Genomic DNA, 23,776 nt, shown 5'->3' on the forward strand with positions numbered 1-23,776 from the left:
TCTACCTTGCTTCCATGTTACGATCTGCAGCGCAGCATCGATGAAGAATTAGTTTTTTATTTCTTTCTCGAAGTAGACAACCACATTAGTACCTGTTATGCAGAAAGCCGCTCGTCTGAATTCGATTTTGGCTCGAATATGGCCGACAGAGTTAACTCTCGCATTAGCCTACATAACCTATTGCTATTGTCGCCATTGTCCCTTACTCCGTAATTACATACTAGAAGGTAAAAAGAACGTGAGAGTCTGAAGACGTCTAACTAACTCTACGGTGCCGTTAAAAATCATATACCTAGTACGAGATATAATTGTCTTTTCCTTTTTCCATGCAGCCACTTCATCTCATGCCGAAGGTATCATGTATGTGGATGCTCAAGCCCAATCTAAGTCTTCCTGTTCTAGGCGAGAATGCACGGTAGAATTAGGGAAGATCTAAGCCCAACATAGTGGTTTGATACAGGTATGGTCTAATTCATCAAGTCCTATTACATGAATACCTCTTTTATTAATGAGTGACAGGTAGAGAGAGTACGTCGAGTTCGAAATAAATTTTCATTCCTGGGTAGCACACCAAAGCCTTGTATTTTGATTCACTCAGGTATGCAGATCCTTATTCTCGTCAACAAACACCGAAGTTGCGTTTGCTTGTCCTCGCGGGATTACTTACATTTATAGAAGCACTAGCGACTTGCTTCAAACACTGCTACATCACTAGGACCAGCTTTCTTTCCTTGCCTTATTCCGATTTACACTTGCTTTTTGCCCCTACTGCCGAGAGATGTCTTGGCTACTATGTATATACGCATGTATATCACGAAATTGGACTACCTAGGTAGGTAGAGGTGTCCATCTTAAGTGTATGTGTCTCGACTCCCCTTCGGTAGTCACATATCAGATCTATTAGTCCGCACTAGCCGCCCTTCGAATTACCGTACTCGAGAAACTTCAAGTTTGGTTTCGCGTTTCGGGACTTTAGAGACACACCATGCAACTTTTAAGATTATAGCCGTGCAAGGCCATGCCTTGTTCACATTGCTTCTAACTGCTGCTATCCGTGATCTTCCTCGCCCAAGCATTATGCCAGAGGAAACTAGAGAAGCCGTTTGGCAAGCATTCTCGTTGCCGCGCTTATGACACAAATACCGTATATCACCGTGTACTATGTATAGAGTTCGAGACCGCTAGGTGAAGTCGTCTGCGATATTGGGTCCCTTCAGGAATGCATGCCAAGTGCCCTACGCAACTGAGGGAACTACATTCTGCACTTCCTTCGATTCTCGACTGGCCCTCTACCATTTGCTTCTCTAAGAATTTCCTGTAGGGGTCGAACACGCGTTCCCGGTCGTATTATATCATTAACATCTCCTACGACCTTGCCAATGCAAACAGTATAGCTCCTATGTGTTTAAGGCCCTGCGCCCTAAAATCGCCATCCATCCATTCCATGTTGAACTACCCAAGTTTATAGTGGTTTCGCTTAACGCAAGCTGTTATTCGGCACAGATGGTCGGCCCCAGCCTATATCCCACCTTCACCGGCCTCTCCTAAGACTTCCTATTCGGGAATCAGGATTAGTATCTGACGCCTTGGTCAGAAACTGGAATGTGGCTTGGTAAGCTACAGAGGCAACCCGACCTTGTTATGGTATAGTTACCAAGCGTTGCTTGTATACTAGCAAGCGCATATAGGTCTTCCAGGCTTTCTGGGCAGTTTAAAACCACAGTGATAACCACAGAAACTAATGGGGAGGTATAAGGCAACATCATGGATGCTACATCTCAATACCATGGGAGCTTGATAGCTTTCGAAGGGCCTCAAGATACAATATCAACACAACTTCGACTTCTCCCAAGCTCACCAAACATACTGATCATCCCACCACTCCAACGGTTTATGAAAGAAGAGGGCCCCAGGCTTCCTTTCCATGCCCAATCACATATTCTAGCGGTCCACAACGCATGTTGTGACAGAGCTGAAGTTGCACGGGAATTCTTACAAAACTCTACACAAAGAAATAAACGACTGGTATTCATGAACGGTGGGACAGCGAGCGCCCAGATGGAATGCATTACCAACATAAGCAAACACTTGACGAATGGGGATTTCGTCAAAGCCGAACGTATCTTTCACAGGCTAGTCAGAGACGGGGTTGCCGGACTACAAAGCCGGAATTTTACGGATATGAACTTTGAGCCGTCGCAACTAGACGGCGAGGATGGAGACATGGCTAGTGATCCGGCATCCGAGGCAATGAGAGCTGCTGAGGCCCTCGACCTCCAAACAGCTTCCTTGCAGCCAAACAATGAGATCGATCTCACGAATATAAATAGGTCCCGAAGCACGAGTGTAGTGACTTATCGGGCGGTTGACGACTTCCAAAATATAACACCTTTCTATGTTTTCGGGGCGCAAAAGTGGCAAGGGAGGAACACCTGCAACTCAGATCCCCCTCAGACCCCCCGTCGCAGCCACACTACACTGGACTCGCGAAAGGTTACTCGGCGGATCCTGGAGCCCACTGGATCGCGAATAAGTGAATTTGACAGCCAACCGAGATTCGCCGATAGTCCGGATGAAGGGTGTCCCGGAAGCAAGCGGTCGACCGCAAGCTTAGACTTGACTAGTCGACAGTCTTTCAAGTTGGAGTCGATGCCCAACACGCCGTCGATATGTGAAGCATTCGCGGTCGATGTCCGGCCTTCTGCCACTACCGCTTCTCGTATGAATATCAGGCCAGTAGATCGAATCTACTCCAGCGCCATACGTAACCAGGACATCTTACTGTGCAGTTTTCCGGAGCCGCCCCGCTCGAGACCACAGAGTATGGATGCTAGTACGGGTCCTCACCAAAGCCAGCCAGCGCTTCGATCGAAATTCACGACCGAAACCCCAAGATCAACTTTCAGTACACCGAATAGGTCTATGGTTAGGCGGAATCCTCCATGCCCTCTCAAGCTCTACAACTCGCCGCTACGGCCCGTAGCTTACGTCGACCGCGGCACAAGTCCAAGGAATAATTACGTGGATAGGGGCACCACTACTGAGCAAGGGCCAACCAATGGGATTTCCAAGTCCGATACCAGGGATTCTATATCTCTCTATATCGAAGGTCCCATTGAAGATGATACCCAAGAGTCTTATGAAGCAGTCCTACCTATGGTCGAAAATCTGGTCATACTCTTCAAATCTGATAAACATGATCCTCGGCTCGAGGCAACGGTCCAATCCTTCCGAGAAGGAAAATACCCTGTATCCAAATCGCCGCCGGAAATGAAAGCGGAAGAGACAAGTCATCCGTCAAAGGCTGGAGATCCACCAGAACCGGAGCACGCCGCCCCTGAAAACAAGAGACATAGCCGCGTTCAACACGCAGAACTAGCGTCGGCCTATCGGATGAACTCAGATGAATACGACCCCTTCGCGTACGGCAAATACCCCGAGCCATCTCGCGTCTGGCCGTTCAAGCCGAGCATGGCCAACCACGGACCCTCCACGCCACCGACCCCGGCCCAAACTCCACCCTTAGCCGTGCGGAAACTCGACAAGTGTTTCCACGACTTCCCGACTACCGACTGCAGGACGGCCGTGTGCATGCAGAATTCTCTCCGCTCCATCCTCAATATCTACTTCCCGCCGGAAGACACCGGCTACCACCAGTTCAACTTCCCCCTGCTGCCCGAGCTCAGCAGCCTATGGAAGCCCGTCTTTCGAGAAGCAGACCCGGGCACGGTTATGCAGCGGAAGCGCAAGGTCGATCTCATCCTTGCCGTCGGCGCCCAGCAGGGCGTCGATAGGGAGTTCCTCGGTGCGATCACTGGCTCTTTGGAGAAGCTTGGGACGAAGCCGAATGGCGTAAGCCGGAGCGGGAGGTTGGATTTGAGGTGAGTCTCCAACCTAACCTAGCGAGTTAAACAGATTTCGTTGATGAGGAGAAACTTGCTAACAAACGGGTGTTGGTTGGTACAGGTTTCTCATCGCGAGCGCCATGCAGGTTTTCACCGCGCAGCCGCTCACCAACCAGACGCAAGACAACCCCTTTTCTAACCCCCTCCTGCTGGCCACACTCATCATACCTCACCTCGAAACGTACATGGCCGCTCATTCGGCAACACGGTTCCTCCTACTCGAGTATCCTCCAGAGCACTTAGCAACAGTCCTAGCGTTACAGCGGCTAGTCGGAGTCGACCTGCTAAAAGTAGCCGGGGTCCTGTACTCGGAAGACACGTCCCCCCGGCCGTACCCGGGGTTCAGAGTCCCAGCCCGGACAAATCCGCACCTGCGCACCGAGTCCGGGCCCGGACTCCTGCGCAGCACTTCGCGCAGCGGCGCCACGCTTCTCGCCCCGACGCGTTCGAAGCACGGCGAGACGCCCCCCTTTGCCAAGGCCAACTTCCTGCTCACGTCCTCGGCCAACGAGTCCGAGATCGCGACGCTCATCTCCACGATATGGAAGATCCTCATCGACATATCGGCCTTCTATATCCCCGAGGGCATGGCGTCGTCGCGGGCCTCGATGCACTCCGAACGGGACTCCCACTCCCACTCGCATCATCACCCTCGTAGCCATCACCAGGGAAGACCGCTAGCCCAGACGCCCCTGATCAACTCAACGCCGCAGCCCGGCCCCGTAACCAGCGCCAGCGCGATAATGGGCTTCCGGCGGCAGCGCGCTGGCGAGGAGGAGGAGTACGACGACAACCTCTCGGCAGAGTACAACTCGGGCACCGTGTACACGGAGGCCAACCCGCCACCACCACCACCCAAGAACCCATCCTCCCAATCCCCATCCTCCTCCACACCCCTCCCCCTCCGCTCGTCATCCCTCTCTTCCCATCCTCCCCCTCCCCCTCCCCCCTCCCAACCCCCCACCCCAAAGCCACGCCACCCCCCCATCACCACCACCACCAAGCCCCCATCCACGTCCAAACCGCCCTCCTCGTGCCCTTCCGTGCGGTCCGCCCGCACGGCCCGCAGCCAACGGAACAAGCTGCGCAGCCTGCTGGGGCGGGAACCGGACGGGCGCACAGTGGACGAGGACCGAGACGAGCAGAAACACAATAACAACAGCAACAACAATGATAGGTCCGGGGAGAAAGATAGAGACCATGACGGCGACTGGGATGCCTGCGGCTGGGACGAGGAGGACGCCCGGCTCGCGGCCGAGGCCCGCAAGTACATGCCGCTGTACGGGCAGCGGGGCGGGCCGCGGAAGGGCAGCAGCAGGAAGGCGCTCAAGTGGCTCGGGCTGGCTACCTGAGGGCGTGTTTTTTCTTTTTTCTTTCTTTTTTTTTTTTTTTTTTTATTTTTATTTTTTTTTTTTTAATTATCTACCTGTCACTTATCAGTTTCGACTATTTGTATCAGCGTTATTGTTCTGTTGTACCTCAGGTACCTGAGGTATGGATCTTCGGAAACTTGGATACGACTATCTCTACGCGATTTCTATTCGGTACGCGTTTACGTTTCCTGGTTATTTGTTGGATTTTATTGTACTATTATACTATACCTGTATTAGGACCGTGGTGCCTGTTCCTGTTCGAGGGGACGGGGGAAGGGGTGTTGGTGTTAGGATTTTCCAGCGTCAATTACCACCTATTATGCGAGAACAAGGGAACTCTGGCTCGATGGCTCGAAGACGATAACGATGAAGGATCATGATTCAATGTTTCTTGGGGATAGCCTCTGTTTCTTTACATGTACGTGCTTCTACAAAGGACATATATATTAGTAGTCAGGTAGTCAAGTCGGTTAGACATCGTGTCTTCTTCAACTTGAGATGTGTCTTATCCCGTAGAATTTAACATGGCCCATAATCCTATCATCAGTAAGCCATCGTTACCCAAAACAAATAGCAACTGATTAAGCTGCCTACAACATAACCAACTTGCAAGTTCAGCATTATAAGCAGAGTCAAATTTCTGTGCACAAGTCTGTCTGATTAAGTAACCCCTGGTTTGCAAAGAATGCGTTACACTGGAAGAAAAGAAAAGGAACGAGAGTATGGCCATAAAGAACCGGGAATATAGACTACCTTTTCCCTGTCTATCGTTTCTCTCGATTCCCTCCTCTTCTGAGACCATTGGAAAATACATACGAACGTAGAATCATTATCTCTTCCAAACCACAGAAATGCCAGAGGTTTTCTAGAAAGCAGCCGGGCAAATTCTAGTACAAAGAAGGCTTCGCCCGAATCATGAGAAATATCGCATTAGTACGTAAACATTTGAGAAGAACAGGCCGACCAGCCTTTCCTCGACCATTATATGAACCCGCTCTCACATGCCAGAAGTGACGCGCTGCGTCTCCGCAGAACGATTCGATGGACGATTCGGCTATTAGGTAGGATCCAAGTGAAGTGATCATTTCATCTATCCGCAATCAAAAGCGAAAAGTAAACACATCCCACCTCTTTTGCCATCCTGATTACATATGCATGCCTTTACTGTCAGTCCATCCCAGGAAATCAAAATGGATGCGAGGGTGTTGTTGTACGAGGGTATCATAGTTTTGCTGACTTAACAGCAGCCACCGCTGGGCGAGTTGGAGACGCTGTGTCCGGGGCCGACTTGAACGCCAGGCTTGGTGTTCGTGGTGGACTGCGTTCCCATACGCTCCTTGATTTGTCGGGCCATGGTCAAGAAAGATTGCTCGACGTTGGAAGCGTTCTTGGCCGAAGTCTCGAGGAACGGAATGCCAAGGCTGTCGGCGAACTCCTATAGGTCTAGTTAGATATCTATGTTGTCATGGGTCCGGTAAGGCTGGACGAATCGCGTAACGGAGGATTTCATACCTTCGCAACTGTGTACTCGACAACCTTCTTGTCCGACATATCGCTCTTGTTGCCTACAAGCAGCTTGTTGACACCTTCGGTAGCGTATCGGTCAATCTCCTGCAGCCACTGCTTGACGTTGTTGAAGCTGTCCATGTCGGTGACATCGTAGACGACGCAGATACCGTGGGCTCCTCGGTAGTAGGAGGAAGTGATGGTTCGGAATCGTTCTTGGCCAGCAGTATCCCACTATATTCGAGTTAGTTAAAGATACTAGAAAAAAGGGTTCACGACTCGGGGTTATTTATTCTTACAATTTGCAGCTTCACGGTCTTTCCATCGAGCTCGATAGTTCGGATTTTCTATCCAGAGTTTAGCATTTGTCCCGCGAAAGGGTGTTCGCAGCCAATTCAACATACGAAGTCAACACCGATGGTTGAGATGTACGATTCGGTGTAGGTATCATCGGCAAATCGCAATAGGAGGCAAGACTTTCCGACACCGGAATCTCCGATGAGGAGGAGCTTGAAGAGGTAATCGTATCTGTCGAGAGGGCGAGTTAGCGGATATCCTTGGGAACTTAAAACTTCATGTAGCTTGGTTTGATTTTGTGGTTGGAGACCAGGGACTACAGAAGTATCATAGGGCTCCATGGTTGATGAGGTTGCGATGCTCGAAGTGCAGCATCAGGTATCTTGCAATGATGCCCGGTTGGCTCATATTGAATAGAAGGGATAGAAAAACACGGGACAAAGCGAGGGGTATACACTATGGTGTACCAAGTTAGCTTCATCGTGGACATTGCTATCGCTGTCGCTGGGCGACTGAATTATAGGGGTGTACATACTACTCAGGATTCATCTTGACGGGGAGGTGTGATGCGCTGCCTTAACAAGACAACAAGGTTGATTAATGAATCAAATAGGCGGTAATAAGCAAGTAGGAGTGGATGGACAAGCTTAGGTTAGAATTTGATGAAGATGGGTGGGATGTGCGAAAGGAATAGTTGGTTCGGACGATGTAAAAGAAGAGGACGGCCGTTTAGCGTTGATGATGTAGAAAGAGAATTAATGAGACAAGTCGTAGGCTGCTGCGTCAAGGAACGTCAAGGGCCACCTGCATTCACCGTCAACTGCCCTGTGCACAACACACTGTCAGGTTCTGTGCACAACTTTGAGAAGAAGACGGACCAGGATTAGGACCCAGAATGGGACCCAGAACAGATAAGCTGATAGGCTGATAGACTGGTACCTACTAGGTCAAACCCGACTGTTGCATGTGGCGTGCTACAATTGCCAGCTGCTAACATACATGTAAGTCGGTCTAGCCACCAGATCTAATCACGAGGCGAAGGCCCCCTTTGACTAAGGTGATACATACAACTAATACATGTAGGTATTGTACCTGAGCCTACCAGGCCTAACTACATAAAATAGTATAACACCTAATTACCTTACAAAGTATCAGGAATAACTGCTTCTACTTAGAAATTATATATGTACTTTACGAAAAGGATATCAAACCTGACTTTTTTATTACTGTAGCCAATAATTAGCAAATGTCAAATAATCTGTGCACCTATTTGATTTGAAGTTTCCAACAAGTCTTAAACAGTCCGTTTGGTTTCTACGACAAACAATGTTTCGACCCATTCGTTCATCCACAAACAACTTGTGCAGGACATTATTACGATAATATAATAATACGTAGATTGCATATCTCTGCAACAATATGTATTACCATGGTGTTAATTATTATCCCGGACTTCGATAGAGAAGATGTCGGCAAGATCCGGTTAAGTACCACCAACCAACTTGTCTCAATAACTTTTTCGATATCATCATCCATCATCCTTCCGAGATCTTCTAGAACAACACAAAACACGCATGGCAAGGATACCAGCAAAACATACCTAGGTACCTTAAGTAGCCGGGTTAGGTACCTACCCATTTTATACAGGTGATCAACTAAGAGAACAACATCAAAGGAAGAAGAAGAAAAGCAATGACTTAGAAACGTCAGCTGAATTTAGGTGAGGGTTCGGTGGGTTCCGGGCTGAGAAACAGCTCCTAAAAGCCAACCCCAACCCCTGCAGCCCTGTACATCCCACATCTTCGGTATATTTTTAGTGGAACCCCTCTATAAGGTAGGTACCTAACGGTAGGTATTCTAGTAGGTACCTAGGTATTTTGGGCTATTCTGTGTACCCATTCGGCGTACCGGTACCGGGTTAGGTACTGCCATAAGATGTATTTAAAATTCGATTTGACAGCCGAAAGCTTCACTTACATCATATTCAAATCCGCAACCTACTGAAACTTACGGCTATGTATTTCTACGTAACTCTTTGTTCACATGTGAGCCACTGCGAATCTACGGTCAGCTAGACAACAGGCATTGTCTCGTCTCACATTATTACTCCCCCCCCCTCCCCCCCCCGAAAAACGAATTGATGCGTTTCCAAGCTCGCTAAAGCTACCATATCGAGATCGATCCCCCGGACACATGTCCCTCTCAACCAGCGCCGCCGTCCGAGCGCAGTCCACCGCCGTAAACCCGAAAACCGCTTTGCGCGCTATCACGCCCGCCATCTGCACTTCTTCTCCGTCCTCGCCATGTCCTAACACTCCAACTATAGCCTCAAAACTTCCTCCTACCAAAGCTCAACTCTCGCCACAGCTGAGCCTGCCACCAATATGGTTCAATTCTTCATATCCCCGTTTTGGACCCGGTGATTCGCGCGGGCCGGAAGACGAGCGAAAAGTCAAACTTGGGAAAAGTAAGATTCCCTTTCTCGTATTGCATAGTACCTACCTAAGGTACCTTACCTTAGGTTAGGTAGGTATCTACGAGCTAAGGCTAATTTCAGTCTCTACTTAATCTAGCATTGCGCATTCTCCAAGAACGACTTCCTACTCTACTCCAATCTCCTCTCCCGCAAGAGATCCTATCGCCTAATATATCTCTCCATCTATTCCCCTCGACCCATCCGTACCTCCCTACCGTAACCGGCCGGGTTGCGTACATAGCAGCGTTATGGACGTCCCCGCTAGCATGGAATCGAGTCCCCATAATCGGCAACGTCAAGCTGGAAATCCTCTCGGAGCGAATGGTCAGCCAGCCGTTCTACTCTTCCCCGAAACGACCCGAGGCATGCGGCGAGCAATTGGTGGTGAAATGGAGGACGGCAGACGGCAAGCCGAAAAGCCCCAGCCCAGCCGTGATGGAAGACGGCGAGCAGAGGCTCGATGATACCCTCAGAGGCACCCAGGCCATCGGCGAGAAGAAGGCGTTTACCGGGCTGTTCATCTTCGAATTTGACAGGGAAGGGCGAATTATAAGCCACACGATCGAATCCGTAGACGAGCACGGGGAGTGGGAAAAGGGCCTCGGCGCTAAAGTCGTAGGCTTAACAGACTGGTTACTGGGAGGCATTAAGGGCCGCACGGATGACGGCGGCGCGCCTGCGTTGTGTAGAGTTATGGATAAACGAGAAAAAGACGAACCATGATATAAAAAGACGGCAAGACGCTCAAGCAAACTTGGGCGGCAGAGCTACGAGACGAGGTTAGGGGCTAAAATGTGTAACTGTAAATATGTACAATACGTGTCGTTGTTGTTCTGGTAATAGCCAGTCACCACTCAACCCAAAGAGTAGCAGTATATAAACTCATGTAGAGTCGTAGTGCATCACATAATCATATTCTATGAACCTTCAATAGGTAAGATAAGTAGTACCTAATCCTTCGTGAGGGTAATACTACGCTTCATTCGTAATAGACCTAACCGGCTTAGCGACATGCTCCGGTAGATCTATCTCCCGAACCAACTCGAACTGCGTATTTGCCAGCGCCGACGTGCCCCTATACCAATCGCGCCAGATCCTCTGCACAACATTCTCCTCCTCCTCCTGTCCTCCCCTCCTCTGCTCCCCAGCACCAGCCCCAGCCCCGACGCCCACCGCCCCATTTCTCTCCGGACGCACCAGCGGGCCCTCCCCCCCGACCAGCAGATGGGTAAACTCGTCCCTAGGCACGACGGCGACGAGCACCTTCCCGCCCTGCAAGCGGGAGAAGCGGTCGACGACGTGGAACAGGGCGCCGAAGATGTGCTGGGAGCCGGCCTCGCCGTAGCGCAGGGCGCCGAAGGCGACGGCGAGGCGGCGCACGCGGCGGGTCTCCTCGCGCCGCAGGAAGTACGCCATCGGGCTGTTGAACCCGTAGGTGTCGCAGGGCTCGAGCTCGCCGACGAGGTACAGCGCGTCGCGCGCGTAGTCGAACCACACGCGGGGGCGGGACCAAGACCAAGAAGCCGAGGCCGCGCTGCCGGAAGAAGAAGAAGAAGAGGTGGAGGTGGAGAAGGAGGTGGAGTGGCCGCCCGCTTGCTGCTGCTGCTGTTGCGAGGGCGAGAACAAGGACGAGGAGGCGGGGGACGACGAATGCGACGGCGAGTTGCTGACTAGGACGTAGGGAACCTTCCACCCGAACGCGGGGGTGTACCGCGCCAGAGCCAGGCGCCTTGCTTCGCGGCTCACGAGCAGGAGGGGGGGGACGGCGGTCGGAGCGGGGGGGTCCTGGAGATGGGGGAAGGAGGGCCACGGATACGGGGGTTCATCCTCTTCGTCTTCGTCTTCCTGGCCATTCCCATTCCCATCCCCGGACTCGGAAAAGGAGGTAGGAAAGGGAGAATTGTCGTCTATACAGGCTACTGCTACGATGCGCGGCGCCAACAAGTACTCCCAAATCTTGAGGCGAAGCTCGGGGGGTAGCAGGGGGAAGAAGGAGAACGCGCTGCCGTGCGCGTGATGCCCGGCGCGGGTGAGCGCTTGGGCGCGCGCGGTGTCCTGGCCGTCGCTTACGACGCGGAATTCGAGCCGGAATCGGGGGCGTGGAGGGGATGAGGATGAAGTTGCCATTGCGGTGGGTACCCAAGGGGGGTGTTGTATTGTGTGTTGTATTGTATGATTGATTGGTTGGTAGTTGATGGGGTGTGCAAGGTCTAGGTCCAGGTCCAGGTCCAGGACTCACTGCGCTGCTCAGTTCGCAATGAACAATTTCCCTCTGGATGCAATCCAATTCAACTCAACTTAAGGTTAGAATACACCTACCAGGTAGACAGGTATGTCCTTGTACACAGGTTAGGTATATAAGTATCTCCAAAAAAAAAAAAAAAAAAAGGGTTTAGTATTCAGAATTGAAATGATGGAGTTAGAATTGGCGAGATTCAAGTTCCAAAGTTGTGAGACGGGAGAATATTAATAAATATTTTAGAGCGGGGAGCTGAAGGTCCAAGTACAATACAACCCCGAGCTTCGCAGATCTAGATCCCGGGTATTACTTATGTAGGTACCAGGTAGCTTATCCCCTTACACTTATACATCTTATACTTTATACTTATACTTACACTTATACAACTGTTAGGTATTGACTGTCACCATTTCAGGTATTAGGTAAAACCTACAATTTTACCGTATTAATTATAATATTCACTGTGGTACAGCTGGATATACCGGTACTAAATACATTGTATAGATGTCCTTCTAGGTATGTTCGGTAGCTACCTTCCTAGAGGTGGTATTCATCTATCTAATGGTTAGATAATTCATTTACAAACCCAAAGGCTTTTGCTCAAGGTGTATCGCAATACATCAAATAGCTCTATCTCAATCATGGCTCGTCTGTTTTACGATGGGCTGCTGGTCCGACCCCCTATTTTCAAGCTCAATGCTTTTCTCCGGGTCATTCCTCCCATATATTAGAGAGAGTAGGTAACTTCCATGCACCAGATGATTTCCCGAGGCTTCGGCCTTGGCACCCTCAGCGCCGCCAGTCTTCTTGGTGATAGTTACGTTACCTAAACACGATGCTACGAGCACGCACTATTGCATATGTTAGGGCCCCTTTATAAGATACGAATGAGAGTTTGGCCATGGCAGCACTTACAAGAACCATAAAAGGTGTTAATGCGACGAATGCCCAGGTAATTCCGTTCTGCTCAAGGTTAGTCAAATCAGCCGACTTGATGGCAATATGGGGACTGACTGACCTTAGCACCCTCGATAATATGGGCTTTTTCTCCGTCCGGAAGCTTATGCAGAGCATCGTAGTTGCTTTGGAGAGGGGAATCTTTCGAAATACCCGAAGTATTGTTAAAAACAGCAGACATGATAGTAAGAGCTAAAGTACCCCCAAATGTCGTGGCAACCGACATTACGGAAATCACCGTTGCAACATGGTTCGGGAAGAAACCGATGGCGTGAAGACTACCTGTTATAGGTTAGAGAATAATTTGACTTAGAAATAAGAGCTATATAGGTACTCACAAGGCATAAACCGAAGACCAGTGCCTACACCTGTAAGTGCCATCATGCCGTATATAGTTGGCGTATGCTCAAAATATAACGCCCACGCCAGCATCCCGACACCAATGGCTTCTACCAGAGAGCCGAGGAACAGAGGTGGGAATGTTTGGCGAGGCCAGATGTTACAGAAGAACGTAGATAAGTATACACCAACTAAAATAGTTAGCAGTGTACATAATTCGAAATAGGAACTACTTTCACTAACCTCCAAGTCCTGGCGTATAATACAATAGCTGAACACCAGCTTTATCCGCGAGGAATCCCTAGCAACCATGTTAGCAGTTATATACGCTAGGTGCCTCCTAGGCACATGGAAGTTGCATAGCATCATACCTTAACAATTGTGAAATAGATATCGACAAAATAAAGGACCTATACAGTTTAGCAAACAGGGTTTCACCTCTAGACCAGATCATCCGCTTACACTGTACATAGCCATTCCAGTAGCAAAGTTGATATAGCATAAGAGACTGATGTTTCGATTCTTCACCATATTCCAGGGCAGCATCGGTCGCTGGACAGATAACTTGGATGACAACGCACCCCCCGGAGCCATCGAGTATTCGTAGTAGAGCCAGCAACACGCTATCAAAGTACCGACGATAAGGGGAACGAGTACCGCAGGGTGATTCCAGTCGTAAGTCGCACCGCCCCACGTCAAGGCTAAAATGATGAGACCGAATCCAAACAGGAATAGGAGCTGGCCACCAATATCGAGGGTCATGATGCGTCTAGTGAATCGTTCGCGACGTCCCGTCTCATTCTCGTCTAGTCCGGGAATCGGCTGAGGCCCTAGAAGGTCGTTGCGTAGGAAGAAGAATATGACCAAGATGCCGACGAAAGCTATGGGTAAATTAATCCCAAAGCACCACCTCCAGTTAGCCGCAGTAAGGTAGCCGCCGATAACAGGGCCGAGACCATAACACAAGCCCCCTGCCAAAGAGAATAGACTCCAGTTCTTCGCGTTATCTGCTAGCGACACCTTATCTGCCAATATGGCACGGATGATCGTGTTCAATCCTGCACAAGCAACGCCTTGTAAAGCTCGGCCCAGGAGGAAAGAACCAAAGGCAGTCGTCGGGGCACCAGTGCATAGAGCGCTGCCGACTAGCATGATAAAAGAGCATATCTGCAGAGACCAGTGCCGTCCGAATATGTCGGCCATCTGGGCCCAGAAGGGGATGAACGCAGCGGAAGTTAAGTTGAAGGCCGAGATGATCCAATTCAGCTGGGCGATTTCATCTGAAGTTATGTATATTAGTCTGAATATTCCAAGTAACAGGTGATATTGGTGGTTATCGGGATGGTCTTCATACGGAAATCGGCAGCGATCCATGGTAAAGCACTTGCGACGCTGTTATATAGATTAGTTCAGTTCATCGTACTCAAAAGGGTTGACGGAATTTGCTGTACATAGTTACGTCGAGAGCTTGGAGTGCGTAGGGCAGGAGTAGACATAATGTAAGTTTCCATCGATATTTGGAAGCCTCCCGTCTTTCAGCCTTACATAGGGGGCAATTCTTAGTTCGGGAGGTATCCTCTACGGGCTGGGCAAGAAGTTCGTCTTGCTCGGCATCCCTCTCGTGTATACATTGGGCTTTCGGTTTGTGCTGCTGCTCATCTTCCTTCTTCGATTTGAAGGCCCGGATTAGTCGAGTAATTAACATAATGTTTCAAATATCCCGATATAGAGTAAAATATCCAAAAATGAATTTTGAATTCACAACTATCTAGTAGTTATATCAAGAAAGAAGAGTGAAGTGAAGCGACCTCGTTGTTATATATATACCTCCATCAACAGCGCGAACTAACAGAGGCACCGCCCCTTAGAGAAGGAGTCGTGTCATGACCTGTACCCACGATTCCACAGTTCTTTGCTCAGTGCCTCGCATTCGTACGCGTTTAATGGTAGTAGAAGGTTACGACTATACAACCAGAGGCGCGAAATAGTAAAATAGAGGGTCGGCCTGCTCTTAGGTAGCATTGTCGACAGCGCACTTACTGGAATAGGTGGAATCTGCGTACGTTAAGTGGTCGAAACATCATATAATTGGGTTGCTTACTTAAAAGAAGCTTTTATTAGCATTAAGCGAGTGCGAGGACGTGCTATACTATTATAAGAGAACTGGGTCGCAATTTTGAAGCTTGAGCCTCAGCCTGCCTTAGGACATTCTGGTTGTGGCTGGGTAAATATTAGGATGTAGCTACCTGGTAGATTGGGTCCACTTCGGATTCGCTTCCATCTTGGTAACTGCTGCTCTAATACCACCTGTGACTTATATAGTACCTATGTTCTACGTTTCAGCTTCTCAGCTGAGGGTAAGAGGAAGGTACAATATAAATGTTGCGACCACCTTAAGTAATGCTTATTTTTGAAATATTTTGATTTTTTTTTGTCATCTAGACTTAGGTACCTATATTGGAACCAGCATTATACTTGTTTCACATGCAAGTTGGGTGATTCATTACATAGTAGATGAACTCAAAATATATTTACCCCCAAAACAAGAGGAATTGCTGTTATAGTGTCGCCTATAGATCTTCAACACCCCGCGTTACACATGATTTCATTCAAATGAATAGCGTCGGCTCCCGTGTCTCTCAGCTTGTGGCGCTTTATCTTAGGTACCTACCTATTAATTTAGTAAGCTGCCGACATTCGAAAACTGACATTAGGATCTTTGATCTTCAGGTGCGGGGAGATTCCGGTGGTCCGTTTGCCCGAAATAATACTAATAGATACCGGTGGATTGGTTTGCTCCTCGACGGAACACTCGTCCGGCCAAAAGATAATCAAATATTCGGATCGAGGCATAGGCAGACAAGGAATTTATACCTACCAACACCTCGCTTACCTACCTAATCTAGGCCAAATTCACATGCGTTTCTCCCAACACGCGTCGCAAGCTTATACATGACCATTTACCCTCGTGTGCGCCAATAATAACTTAGCTCCCATAGTATGTCCTCAAGTGCGAACTAAGCATAATATACTTATTGTTCGCCTCAACTTGATTGGCTTAGCCCCCTTCTACCATTCCTATAATGGTATATCTTGATACCCTTGACAATCTTGATAGCAAGCTGGTACCTACCTAGGCAACAATTCTCGAATATCCCATAAGGATGGGTGAAAACAAGCTTGTTACCTACCTATAGGTACTTGAAGCATTCCGGGGTCCTAGCATTTTGACAACTGCAGAGCCCGCAGATATCAACTCCGCTTTTCCTCCTTTAGGACCCCTGGACTTGACTTGACTTGACTTAGATACAGCTATGCATCCTAGGCATCCTAGGCATCCTATGCATCGTCAACTGAGATCACATTGGTCACGTTCCTCAAGCTTTATGCCCGTGCTGTAAGTAACCTAATGTAAGAATACCTACCAGGTAGGTATGCCTCCCTACTATAAACGAGATGATCTCAGCTGCTTAACTGATAGATGAACTGGGTCTGTCATCCTTGGTTTATTTTATTTTATTTTATTTCTTTCTCGCAGTCAACGAAGAGAGGCAGCACGTCTTTTTCTTCCACGAGAACGTTACCAAAATCCCTTCGTACTACGGTTAGGAGACTTTCTCTTTTCGACGTGGATTGCTCTAGCGTGTCTCAATTTCGATCGGATTCTGCGAGCACGAGGGCTTTAATGGCCGCCTTTCCCCCGATTACCCAACCAGAGCTCATCCACTTGTCCGAAAATCTACCCCACGACCTAGACGACCTAGACGACCTAGACTCACCCCTTGAGCTCAATATACACTCTACGACTCGCGCCAGGCTGACCCCGTGGGGATGGTTGCTTGTCAGTCGTCATTGCGACAGACTAGGAAGGTATCTTTAGCTCTGACCTCATCCCTTCGCCTATCCCGTGCCAAGCCATTTTTTTTTGGCCATCACCGTTACTGCTTAACGTAGTTCCTGCATGGCGTTCCAGTACATAGTAGGTTCAAGTACTAATACAAAATATAGAGAAAACAGTTTTACAATATTTCTTACTATCGAGTTGTCTGATTAATGCGAATCTACTTTGCAATATCTTCCTAAAGTCGCATATACAACCCGTAGGGCCCGTTATCCTGGTTGGAGGTATGTGAGATTCTGTTTCATCTCTACCTAACCTATAGTTAGGTACCTTTACCCAGAACTCTCGGCACTTTACCCTAATACTCCATTCATCTTGTATACCATCGGCCCTGCGGATGAGTATCTAGTTCAGTTAACGCATCATGGCCAATCACGTCCCTTTCCTCACACATCCTTTGTGTCCCGAACTAGCAGCTCCATTCACACATGTGATAGCGAACTAGATGCAATGGGGTTGGCGTTCTGGGATTTGGGTCTCCGATCATGTCTCCACCCTTGGTCTATTTACTTGGAACTCTCGTCTTGTACTCGGCTTCCGAGATCACTTATAACTTCTCTCTCCCTTCGATGTATTTCTCTTCCGTTATCGTGTAATACTACTTAACCCTCTCCCTTACTAAGGCGTAACTCAAGTGATGCCACCCTATTGTCTTCAAGATTGTCACTACTTTTGCCGCACAGCCTTGCGCGGCTTAAACATTAATACTTGTGTCTCGCCTTTATATATCTAATCTACCAGGAGTTGGCTAATAAGATGCCTACTCAAGTCCGTATTTTTGCTATGCCAAAGTCTCTTGGGGAGACTCTCAGTGGCAGTTCATCTACCCCATCGCTCCCCTCCACTCAGGATCACAAAAACGAACGACCGGCGAGTCCTGAACTTAGAAGTCGAATCCCAATAATGGAGACGATACCAGAGAAACCCAAAGAGGGTGGTCTCACATTTGCTCACCAGGATAGCTTACCCAAACTCCCTATACCGGACCTAGAACAAACGTGCAAGAAGTATTTAACTGCTCTGAAGCCGCTTCAAGGACCCAGGGAACACTCTGAGACGAAACTCGCTGTCCAAGAATTTTTAAAGAAAGATGGGCCTGAGCTTCAGAGGAAGCTACAAGAATATGCCGTCGGCAAAACAAGCTATATAGAACAATTCTGTAAGTTGGATCTTATTATGTGATCATTATCTTTGCTAACGGTTACTATACCTAAGGGTATGATTCATACCTAAATTTTGATAATCCCGTCGTTCTAAACTTGAACCCTTTCTTCTTGTTAGAGGATGACCCTACGCCAGCAAGGAACAACCAAGTCACACGCGCGGCATCCCTTGTCGTATCAGCGTTGGAGTTCGTACGAGCAGTTCGTCGAGAGGAATTGCCGGCAGATACAGTCAAAGGTATACCCCTAGATATGTATCAATATTCCAGGCTCTTTGGCACTGCTCGGGTACCGACCGAAAACGGTTGTCAAATTGAGCAGGATCCTGAATCTAAGCATATTGTTGTATTGTGTCATGGCCAATTCTATTGGTTTGATGTACTCGATGATAATTCAGACCTTATCATGAGCGAGAAAGATATTTCAATCAACCTCCAGACAATAATAGACGATGCAGCTCAAACACCTATCCAAGAAGCAGCCAAAGGAGCTCTCGGAATTCTGAGCACGGAAAATCGGAAGATATGGTCAGGACTAAGGGATGTTCTCACCAGGGAGGAGGGGTCTAATAACGCAGATTGCCTCGGTATCGTCGACTCGGCTTTGTTCGTATTATGCCTTGATTACACAGAACCCTCTACGGCGGCAGCGCTGTGCCAGAACATGCTTTGTGGTACGAACGATGTGGTGAAGGGAGTGCAAATTGGTACTTGTGTGAACCGATGGTATGATAAACTTCAAATTATTGTATGCAAAAACGGAAGCGCAGGGATCAATTTCGAACATACTGGCGTCGATGGCCACACTGTACTTCGATTCGCTAGCGACCTTTACACGGATACCATATTACGATTTGCAAGAACTATTAATGGCAAAGCCCCCAGTCTCTGGAAAACGGCGAGTCCAGACCCGTCGAAGCGCGACCCAGAGAGTTTTGGGGATGTCACCACGACTCCTCATAAGTTAGAATGGGATATTTCGCCAGAGCTCCATATTGCTATACGATTTGCCGAAACTAGACTGGCGGACCTCATCAGCCAGAATGAGTTTGAGTGTCTAGACTTCAGCGGTTATGGCAAGAACTACATCACCTCTGCCGGCTTCTCACCGGATGCATTCGTGCAGATGGCTTTCCAAGCGGCCTACTACGGATTGTATGGGCGAGTTGAGTGTACCTATGAACCGGCCATGACCAAGGCCTTCCTTCATGGTAGGACGGAGGCCATTAGGACGGTATCGGAGGAGTCGGTAAATTTTGTTCAGACGTTCTGGGCGGATAACCCTGCGGAGGCAAAAGTTGAAGCCCTACGCAAGGCATGTCAGCAGCATGTCAATGTCACCAAGGAATGTTCGAAAGGAAGGGGCTGTGACAGGCATCTATACGCCTTATTCTGTGTGTGGCAAAGATTCCTGGACGGTGATAGCCGCTCGGGGAGCAGTTTGGGGTACTCGAGCCCAATAGAAACCGGCTCCGAGCAAGGTACAGAATCCATGGTGGGTAGTCCTGGGAGGGAATCTATACGATCGAACGGCGAAGAGTCGCGATCACGACGGCGCGGTGATAGCATAAACTCAGGGTACGCAGACCATCCAGTGCCAGCTATCTTTGCCGACCAAGGGTGGGACAAGCTGAACAACACAATCCTATCAACCTCGAACTGCGGGAACCCATCATTGAGGCAATTTGGGTTTGGACCGACATCGGGCGGTGGGTTCGGCATCGGGTATATTATTAAGGACGAGGGTATCAATATCTGCGTGGCTAGTAAGCACCGCCAGACGAAGCGGTTTGTGGACACGCTCGAAAGTTATCTATTGGAGATCAGGCGCATACTACGCATCACGAATAGACGGGGCACAAGCTCCCGACAGACACGTGCCAGGGAAATCGACCCGGATAAGCCGCGTACGGGACAGCACCATCGCCCCAACAAGACTCGCGGTCGTATGATCACCGGTGCAGATAACTTGCGCGCTCTGGCGACTCGGTCGTCAACCGGAACGAGGAGTCCGACGGAAGAGAGTCTGATGATGAGCGAGGACGATGAGTTAGGTGGCTGTAAGTTTCTTAACCCCCTTTTATTCCATAACGTTCTTGTGGACTATAAGTGCTAATTTAACACCCGTAGACGGCTTCTTCGACGCAGGTATGCTACTGCAGGCGCTGAAAGCGCGCGGCGAGGTGCTCGACCAGCAAAGCGAATCGAAGGCCTCGGATCGGGTGGCAGCGAACGCGCGGAGAAGGGAAATTGGGAAAAAGTTACGGCTAGTTGAGTATTGACTAGAACGGTAAGATGCTGCGAGTAGCAGCATATTGTGTGGATATCTACTTCCTACCTCTAACCTTAGGTACCTGAGCACCCAGGTACAACACTAAGGAGTGTTCGTTGCAGGACGAAAGAAATAAAAAGAAAAAGAAAAGAGAATCTATCTGTACCTACTCAAGGTACCTACCTAGGTACTGTAGTTATATACCTGGTATTGATGCCACCTCTGTTTTAGATTTGATTGGAAAGCGTAGGCTGGCTATATGCGATTTGGTGTAGTGTACTAGTTTTAGGTACCCGTTGAATATAATGTTTCCTTCTTGGATATATCTCTTGCAGTAAATTTTGTGGCGTGTAGCTTCTGAATATCTATCATGGCGAGACTGTGTTGCCTACTAGACAGTGTCTATACTATACTAAGAGAGGTCAAATAGAAGAGACATAGATACCTACCAGGTACATTTAAAATATCAAATTCAGAGGTAACCTCCAATTTATAAGCCACCGCGGTCTGGAACCAGCTGGTAAGTCTTAAAAACGTGACTAGTTTTAATATACGACTCTTCTCAAGTATTGACTACGACTCCCTCCTAGGCATCATAACGAAATATTCGAGGTATTTATTAAGCATCATGGCCTCGTAGTACAGGTAATTCCTTTTCCACATTGTACATGTCTCAATATAAGAGGTATCTTATAGTATATCCGACCACGTACGGGAGCTTACAAACTCCACAATGCAAATGCCGTGCGATCCCCATTATGAAAATGAATATGAACCAGTGAAAAATATAAGGCAACTACCTATATATAAAACCCAACCTAACCTGACCTGACATAAGCCTCGTCTTCCCCTATAACCCGCTGCACAGCGAGTCCTCTTTATTAGTTCCCCAGCTCGTGCAGCTCGCCATGATGATTATCGTTATAATTCCTCTCGCCAACGACATTACCGCCAGCCTCGTGCACCGTAGGCGGGACGTTGGGGATGGGCGAGGGCTGTTGGCCGGGGTAAGGCTGATTCTGCTGCCAGTTGGAATTGACGGTCGAGGTCGGACTTGTGGACTGCTGCTGTACGCTCTGTCGGTTGTCCGTGAACTGGGAGTTGGTCGGGCTCGTCGAGTCGTTTCGGTCGGGAAACTGACCCATGGGCGCGACGGCAGCGAACCCACCGGGCTTGTTCTGGTCGGCATAATATGCCTGTTGCGGGTATCCGGGAAGCGGAGGAGAATACTGCTGGCTGTAGTGCGGATTGTAGGGTTGTTGCTGGTAGCCGGCAGCACCTGCTCCTGGTTGCGTTGGCGGCACGCCGGGCACCGCGCCTTGTTGCATCTGGGCAGTCGGCGGCTGGGCTGTTATGTTGCGATTCTTCTTGTTAATGTGGCGGATGAGGAAGAAGATTCCGAGTCCGATCAAGGCAAGCCCGGCAACACCTCCTACAACACCACCAGCAATCGCACCTACGTTCGTTGAAGAATTTGAGGAGTTCGAAGATGAGTTTGATGAGTCTGAGGAGTCCCCTCCATCGTTAACTGGTGCAGTTGCACCTGCAGAACCGGAGCTAGACGTGCGGCTATCGTCTTCATTGTCACCGCCCGTCTGGGTGGCAGAGGTCAACGGGGCTGTAATCGACTCGTCTGATGTGACGACGACGGGAGTAAAACTACGGCCATCTGATTCGCCGTGCCACGTAGTATAGAGCTGTTGCGGCGTTGAGTCTGAGAGGGTGTCACAGTAATAATCGACGATGCCACTGAAGAATGTGACAGTAGCGCAAAACGGCGCGGAACTCCTCGTGCTACCGGATTATAAGTATCTTTACGCTTATTTACCAACAGTATACAACTTACCATTTGACGGTGAATGTATCTTGGACACACCCGTTGTCACATGCGCTCGAGTACGCGAATTCCCTATAGTCGATACATGCAACTCGAAGACCACAATCATCCTGATCACAGCAACCAACAGCGCCGATGGTTGATGTGGTAACTAGGGCACAAGTTAAACTCTTGCCGTTACAGGTATATGCAGCACCTATCAATCGTCATGATCAGTAAGGATAGTCATTGTAAGATAGGTATGAGATTTATTACCAGGTCGTCCGTCAAAGAATCCGCACGTATTATCAGATCCAATGAGGACGGTTTGTCCATTCTGTCTCTTGGACAGTTCCCGAATACTAGGGGGTAAGGTAATCTTGGGGAATTGGAAAGTCGGATCCGGCTTGGACGACAGAGTTGGCTCGGGATTCTTTCCTTCAAGGGCCAAGGCTTGGACGGCGGTGACTAAGGCCGCAATGGATAGGAGGCCCGCCATGTCGATGTATTCAGAGCGATCTAACTATAGGAACTAGATGTCTGGCTCTCCTAGGTCAAACCTACTGGGTAGCTACTCAACCACGAAATACCTATTACGGAGAACGACGGTCGGCTACGAGAAGACATGAAGGCAGAGCGCGAGCGCGGGAGTAGGGCACCAACGCTCTCTTATTTGGAACGGGGGCCTTGGGCTGAATACCATAACCTCTCAGCCCATCCAAGATTATCCGAACCACAGTGGCAACGAGAGGTCACATCGTCCCAGTCTAGACAAGAGCGGCCTTGGCATAACCATGGCTTTCCCACTGGTCTGAGATGAAAAGCATTCAGCAGAAGCATTCAGCCTCGAGCCATACCTATTCTCGCCTGGGGAGATTAGTTGGCAAGGATGCAAGTAGTTGTGACCAATGGTGTTGTAGCGACATTCGGGATGGCTTGCAGAAGCTGAAAAGCTTAAGGGACTTTCGGTGGCTACGCCAAGAAGCTATACTCGATAGATCCCCACGGGACCTTCTCACTGACTTGATTTGACTTGATTTTCTTCCCGTATCGGCCTGGTAAAGCGGAGTGAGCTGTATTTCTTTAATGTCTATCACCAGATGTGACAGGGCTCGATAAGTATCAACAAAGTCCGCTTTGGACTCAAAAACGGAGCCGGCGTGATGTTCGGGGGGGCAATAACCTTTCCCGCCAACATGGCAGCATGGGAGATCCATGTGTCCAGGCGGTTTGTATGTGTTGTACGGTCCAGTGTTACATTTGCGGCTGAAAACCAACCGCCACTGCAAATATTTGCACTCTCCAGCTCCTTGTCATCTTATTTGTGGCGGACCGGTGAATAAGAGTGAAGATGAATATGGTGAGGTACCTAAGATATTTTGATGAAGAATATACTATTTCTAGTACTTACCAACAAACTCTTTCGTTCAGTTCAGGGTCATCTTTGACTTACAACCAGAGTCATAGCCAACTACTACTATGCATGTAAACACAGACCATCGAATGGTGTGGATAAGCATTTACGCTACCATG

The 23,776-nt window shown here is 48.9% G+C and overlaps 8 protein-coding genes across 8 annotated transcripts; 4 read left to right on the forward strand and 4 right to left on the reverse strand.

The window, feature by feature from the left end:
• Positions 1 to 1,764: 1,764 nt before the first annotated feature.
• F4812DRAFT_467483 (uncharacterized protein) lies at positions 1,765 to 5,520 on the forward strand (the record flags this gene model as incomplete). The annotated part of the gene is made up of 2 exons (XM_047938664.1): positions 1,765 to 3,881; positions 3,967 to 5,520. The coding sequence occupies 2 exons, from the start codon at positions 1,765 to 1,767 to the stop codon at positions 5,255 to 5,257; spliced, it is 3,408 nt and encodes a 1,135-aa protein (XP_047793702.1). The 3' UTR covers positions 5,258 to 5,520.
• Positions 5,521 to 6,303: 783 nt separating this feature from the next.
• On the reverse strand, positions 6,304 to 7,606 carry F4812DRAFT_177086 (P-loop containing nucleoside triphosphate hydrolase protein). The gene is made up of 4 exons (XM_047929996.1): positions 7,189 to 7,606; positions 7,084 to 7,131; positions 6,791 to 7,018; positions 6,304 to 6,713 (listed from the first exon to the last, which is right to left on the reverse strand). The coding sequence occupies exons 1-4, from the start codon at positions 7,420 to 7,422 to the stop codon at positions 6,516 to 6,518; spliced, it is 708 nt and encodes a 235-aa protein (XP_047793703.1). The 5' UTR covers positions 7,423 to 7,606; the 3' UTR covers positions 6,304 to 6,515.
• A 1,447-nt stretch (positions 7,607 to 9,053) lies between these two features.
• On the forward strand, positions 9,054 to 10,456 carry F4812DRAFT_413868 (uncharacterized protein). Its single transcript, XM_047932830.1, has 2 exons — positions 9,054 to 9,548; positions 9,655 to 10,456. Exons 1-2 carry the CDS (start codon positions 9,275 to 9,277, stop codon positions 10,278 to 10,280), a joined length of 900 nt encoding a protein of 299 aa, XP_047793704.1. The 5' UTR covers positions 9,054 to 9,274; the 3' UTR covers positions 10,281 to 10,456.
• F4812DRAFT_413870 (uncharacterized protein) lies at positions 10,457 to 12,144 on the reverse strand. Its single transcript, XM_047932831.1, has one exon. It carries the CDS (start codon positions 11,682 to 11,684, stop codon positions 10,530 to 10,532), a length of 1,155 nt encoding a protein of 384 aa, XP_047793705.1. The 5' UTR covers positions 11,685 to 12,144; the 3' UTR covers positions 10,457 to 10,529.
• Positions 12,145 to 12,431: 287 nt separating this feature from the next.
• F4812DRAFT_467487 (MFS general substrate transporter) lies at positions 12,432 to 14,797 on the reverse strand (the record flags this gene model as incomplete). Its single annotated transcript, XM_047938665.1, has 9 exons — positions 12,432 to 12,647; positions 12,712 to 12,759; positions 12,815 to 13,035; positions 13,092 to 13,283; positions 13,336 to 13,393; positions 13,464 to 13,502; positions 13,555 to 14,372; positions 14,447 to 14,484; positions 14,544 to 14,797. 9 exons carry the CDS (start codon positions 14,795 to 14,797, stop codon positions 12,432 to 12,434), a joined length of 1,884 nt encoding a protein of 627 aa, XP_047793706.1.
• Positions 14,798 to 16,355: 1,558 nt separating this feature from the next.
• F4812DRAFT_177188 (uncharacterized protein) lies at positions 16,356 to 17,295 on the forward strand. Its single transcript, XM_047929997.1, has 3 exons — positions 16,356 to 16,520; positions 16,574 to 16,962; positions 17,101 to 17,295. The coding sequence occupies exons 2-3, from the start codon at positions 16,574 to 16,576 to the stop codon at positions 17,144 to 17,146; spliced, it is 435 nt and encodes a 144-aa protein (XP_047793707.1). The 5' UTR covers positions 16,356 to 16,520; the 3' UTR covers positions 17,147 to 17,295.
• A 454-nt stretch (positions 17,296 to 17,749) lies between these two features.
• F4812DRAFT_455504 (choline/Carnitine O-acyltransferase) lies at positions 17,750 to 20,437 on the forward strand (the record flags this gene model as incomplete). The annotated part of the gene is made up of 3 exons (XM_047936834.1): positions 17,750 to 18,152; positions 18,209 to 20,215; positions 20,286 to 20,437. The coding sequence occupies 3 exons, from the start codon at positions 17,750 to 17,752 to the stop codon at positions 20,435 to 20,437; spliced, it is 2,562 nt and encodes an 853-aa protein (XP_047793708.1).
• A 366-nt stretch (positions 20,438 to 20,803) lies between these two features.
• Positions 20,804 to 22,921, reverse strand: F4812DRAFT_177210 (uncharacterized protein). The gene is made up of 3 exons (XM_047929998.1): positions 22,520 to 22,921; positions 22,274 to 22,460; positions 20,804 to 22,221 (listed from the first exon to the last, which is right to left on the reverse strand). The coding sequence occupies exons 1-3, from the start codon at positions 22,740 to 22,742 to the stop codon at positions 21,309 to 21,311; spliced, it is 1,323 nt and encodes a 440-aa protein (XP_047793709.1). The 5' UTR covers positions 22,743 to 22,921; the 3' UTR covers positions 20,804 to 21,308.
• Positions 22,922 to 23,776: the final 855 nt, after the last annotated feature.

Source organism: Daldinia caldariorum (genome assembly GCF_022478825.1).
Source record: "Daldinia caldariorum strain CBS 122874 unplaced genomic scaffold F4812scaffold_2, whole genome shotgun sequence".
In the NCBI taxonomy this organism is placed as follows: domain Eukaryota; kingdom Fungi; phylum Ascomycota; class Sordariomycetes; order Xylariales; family Hypoxylaceae; genus Daldinia; species Daldinia caldariorum.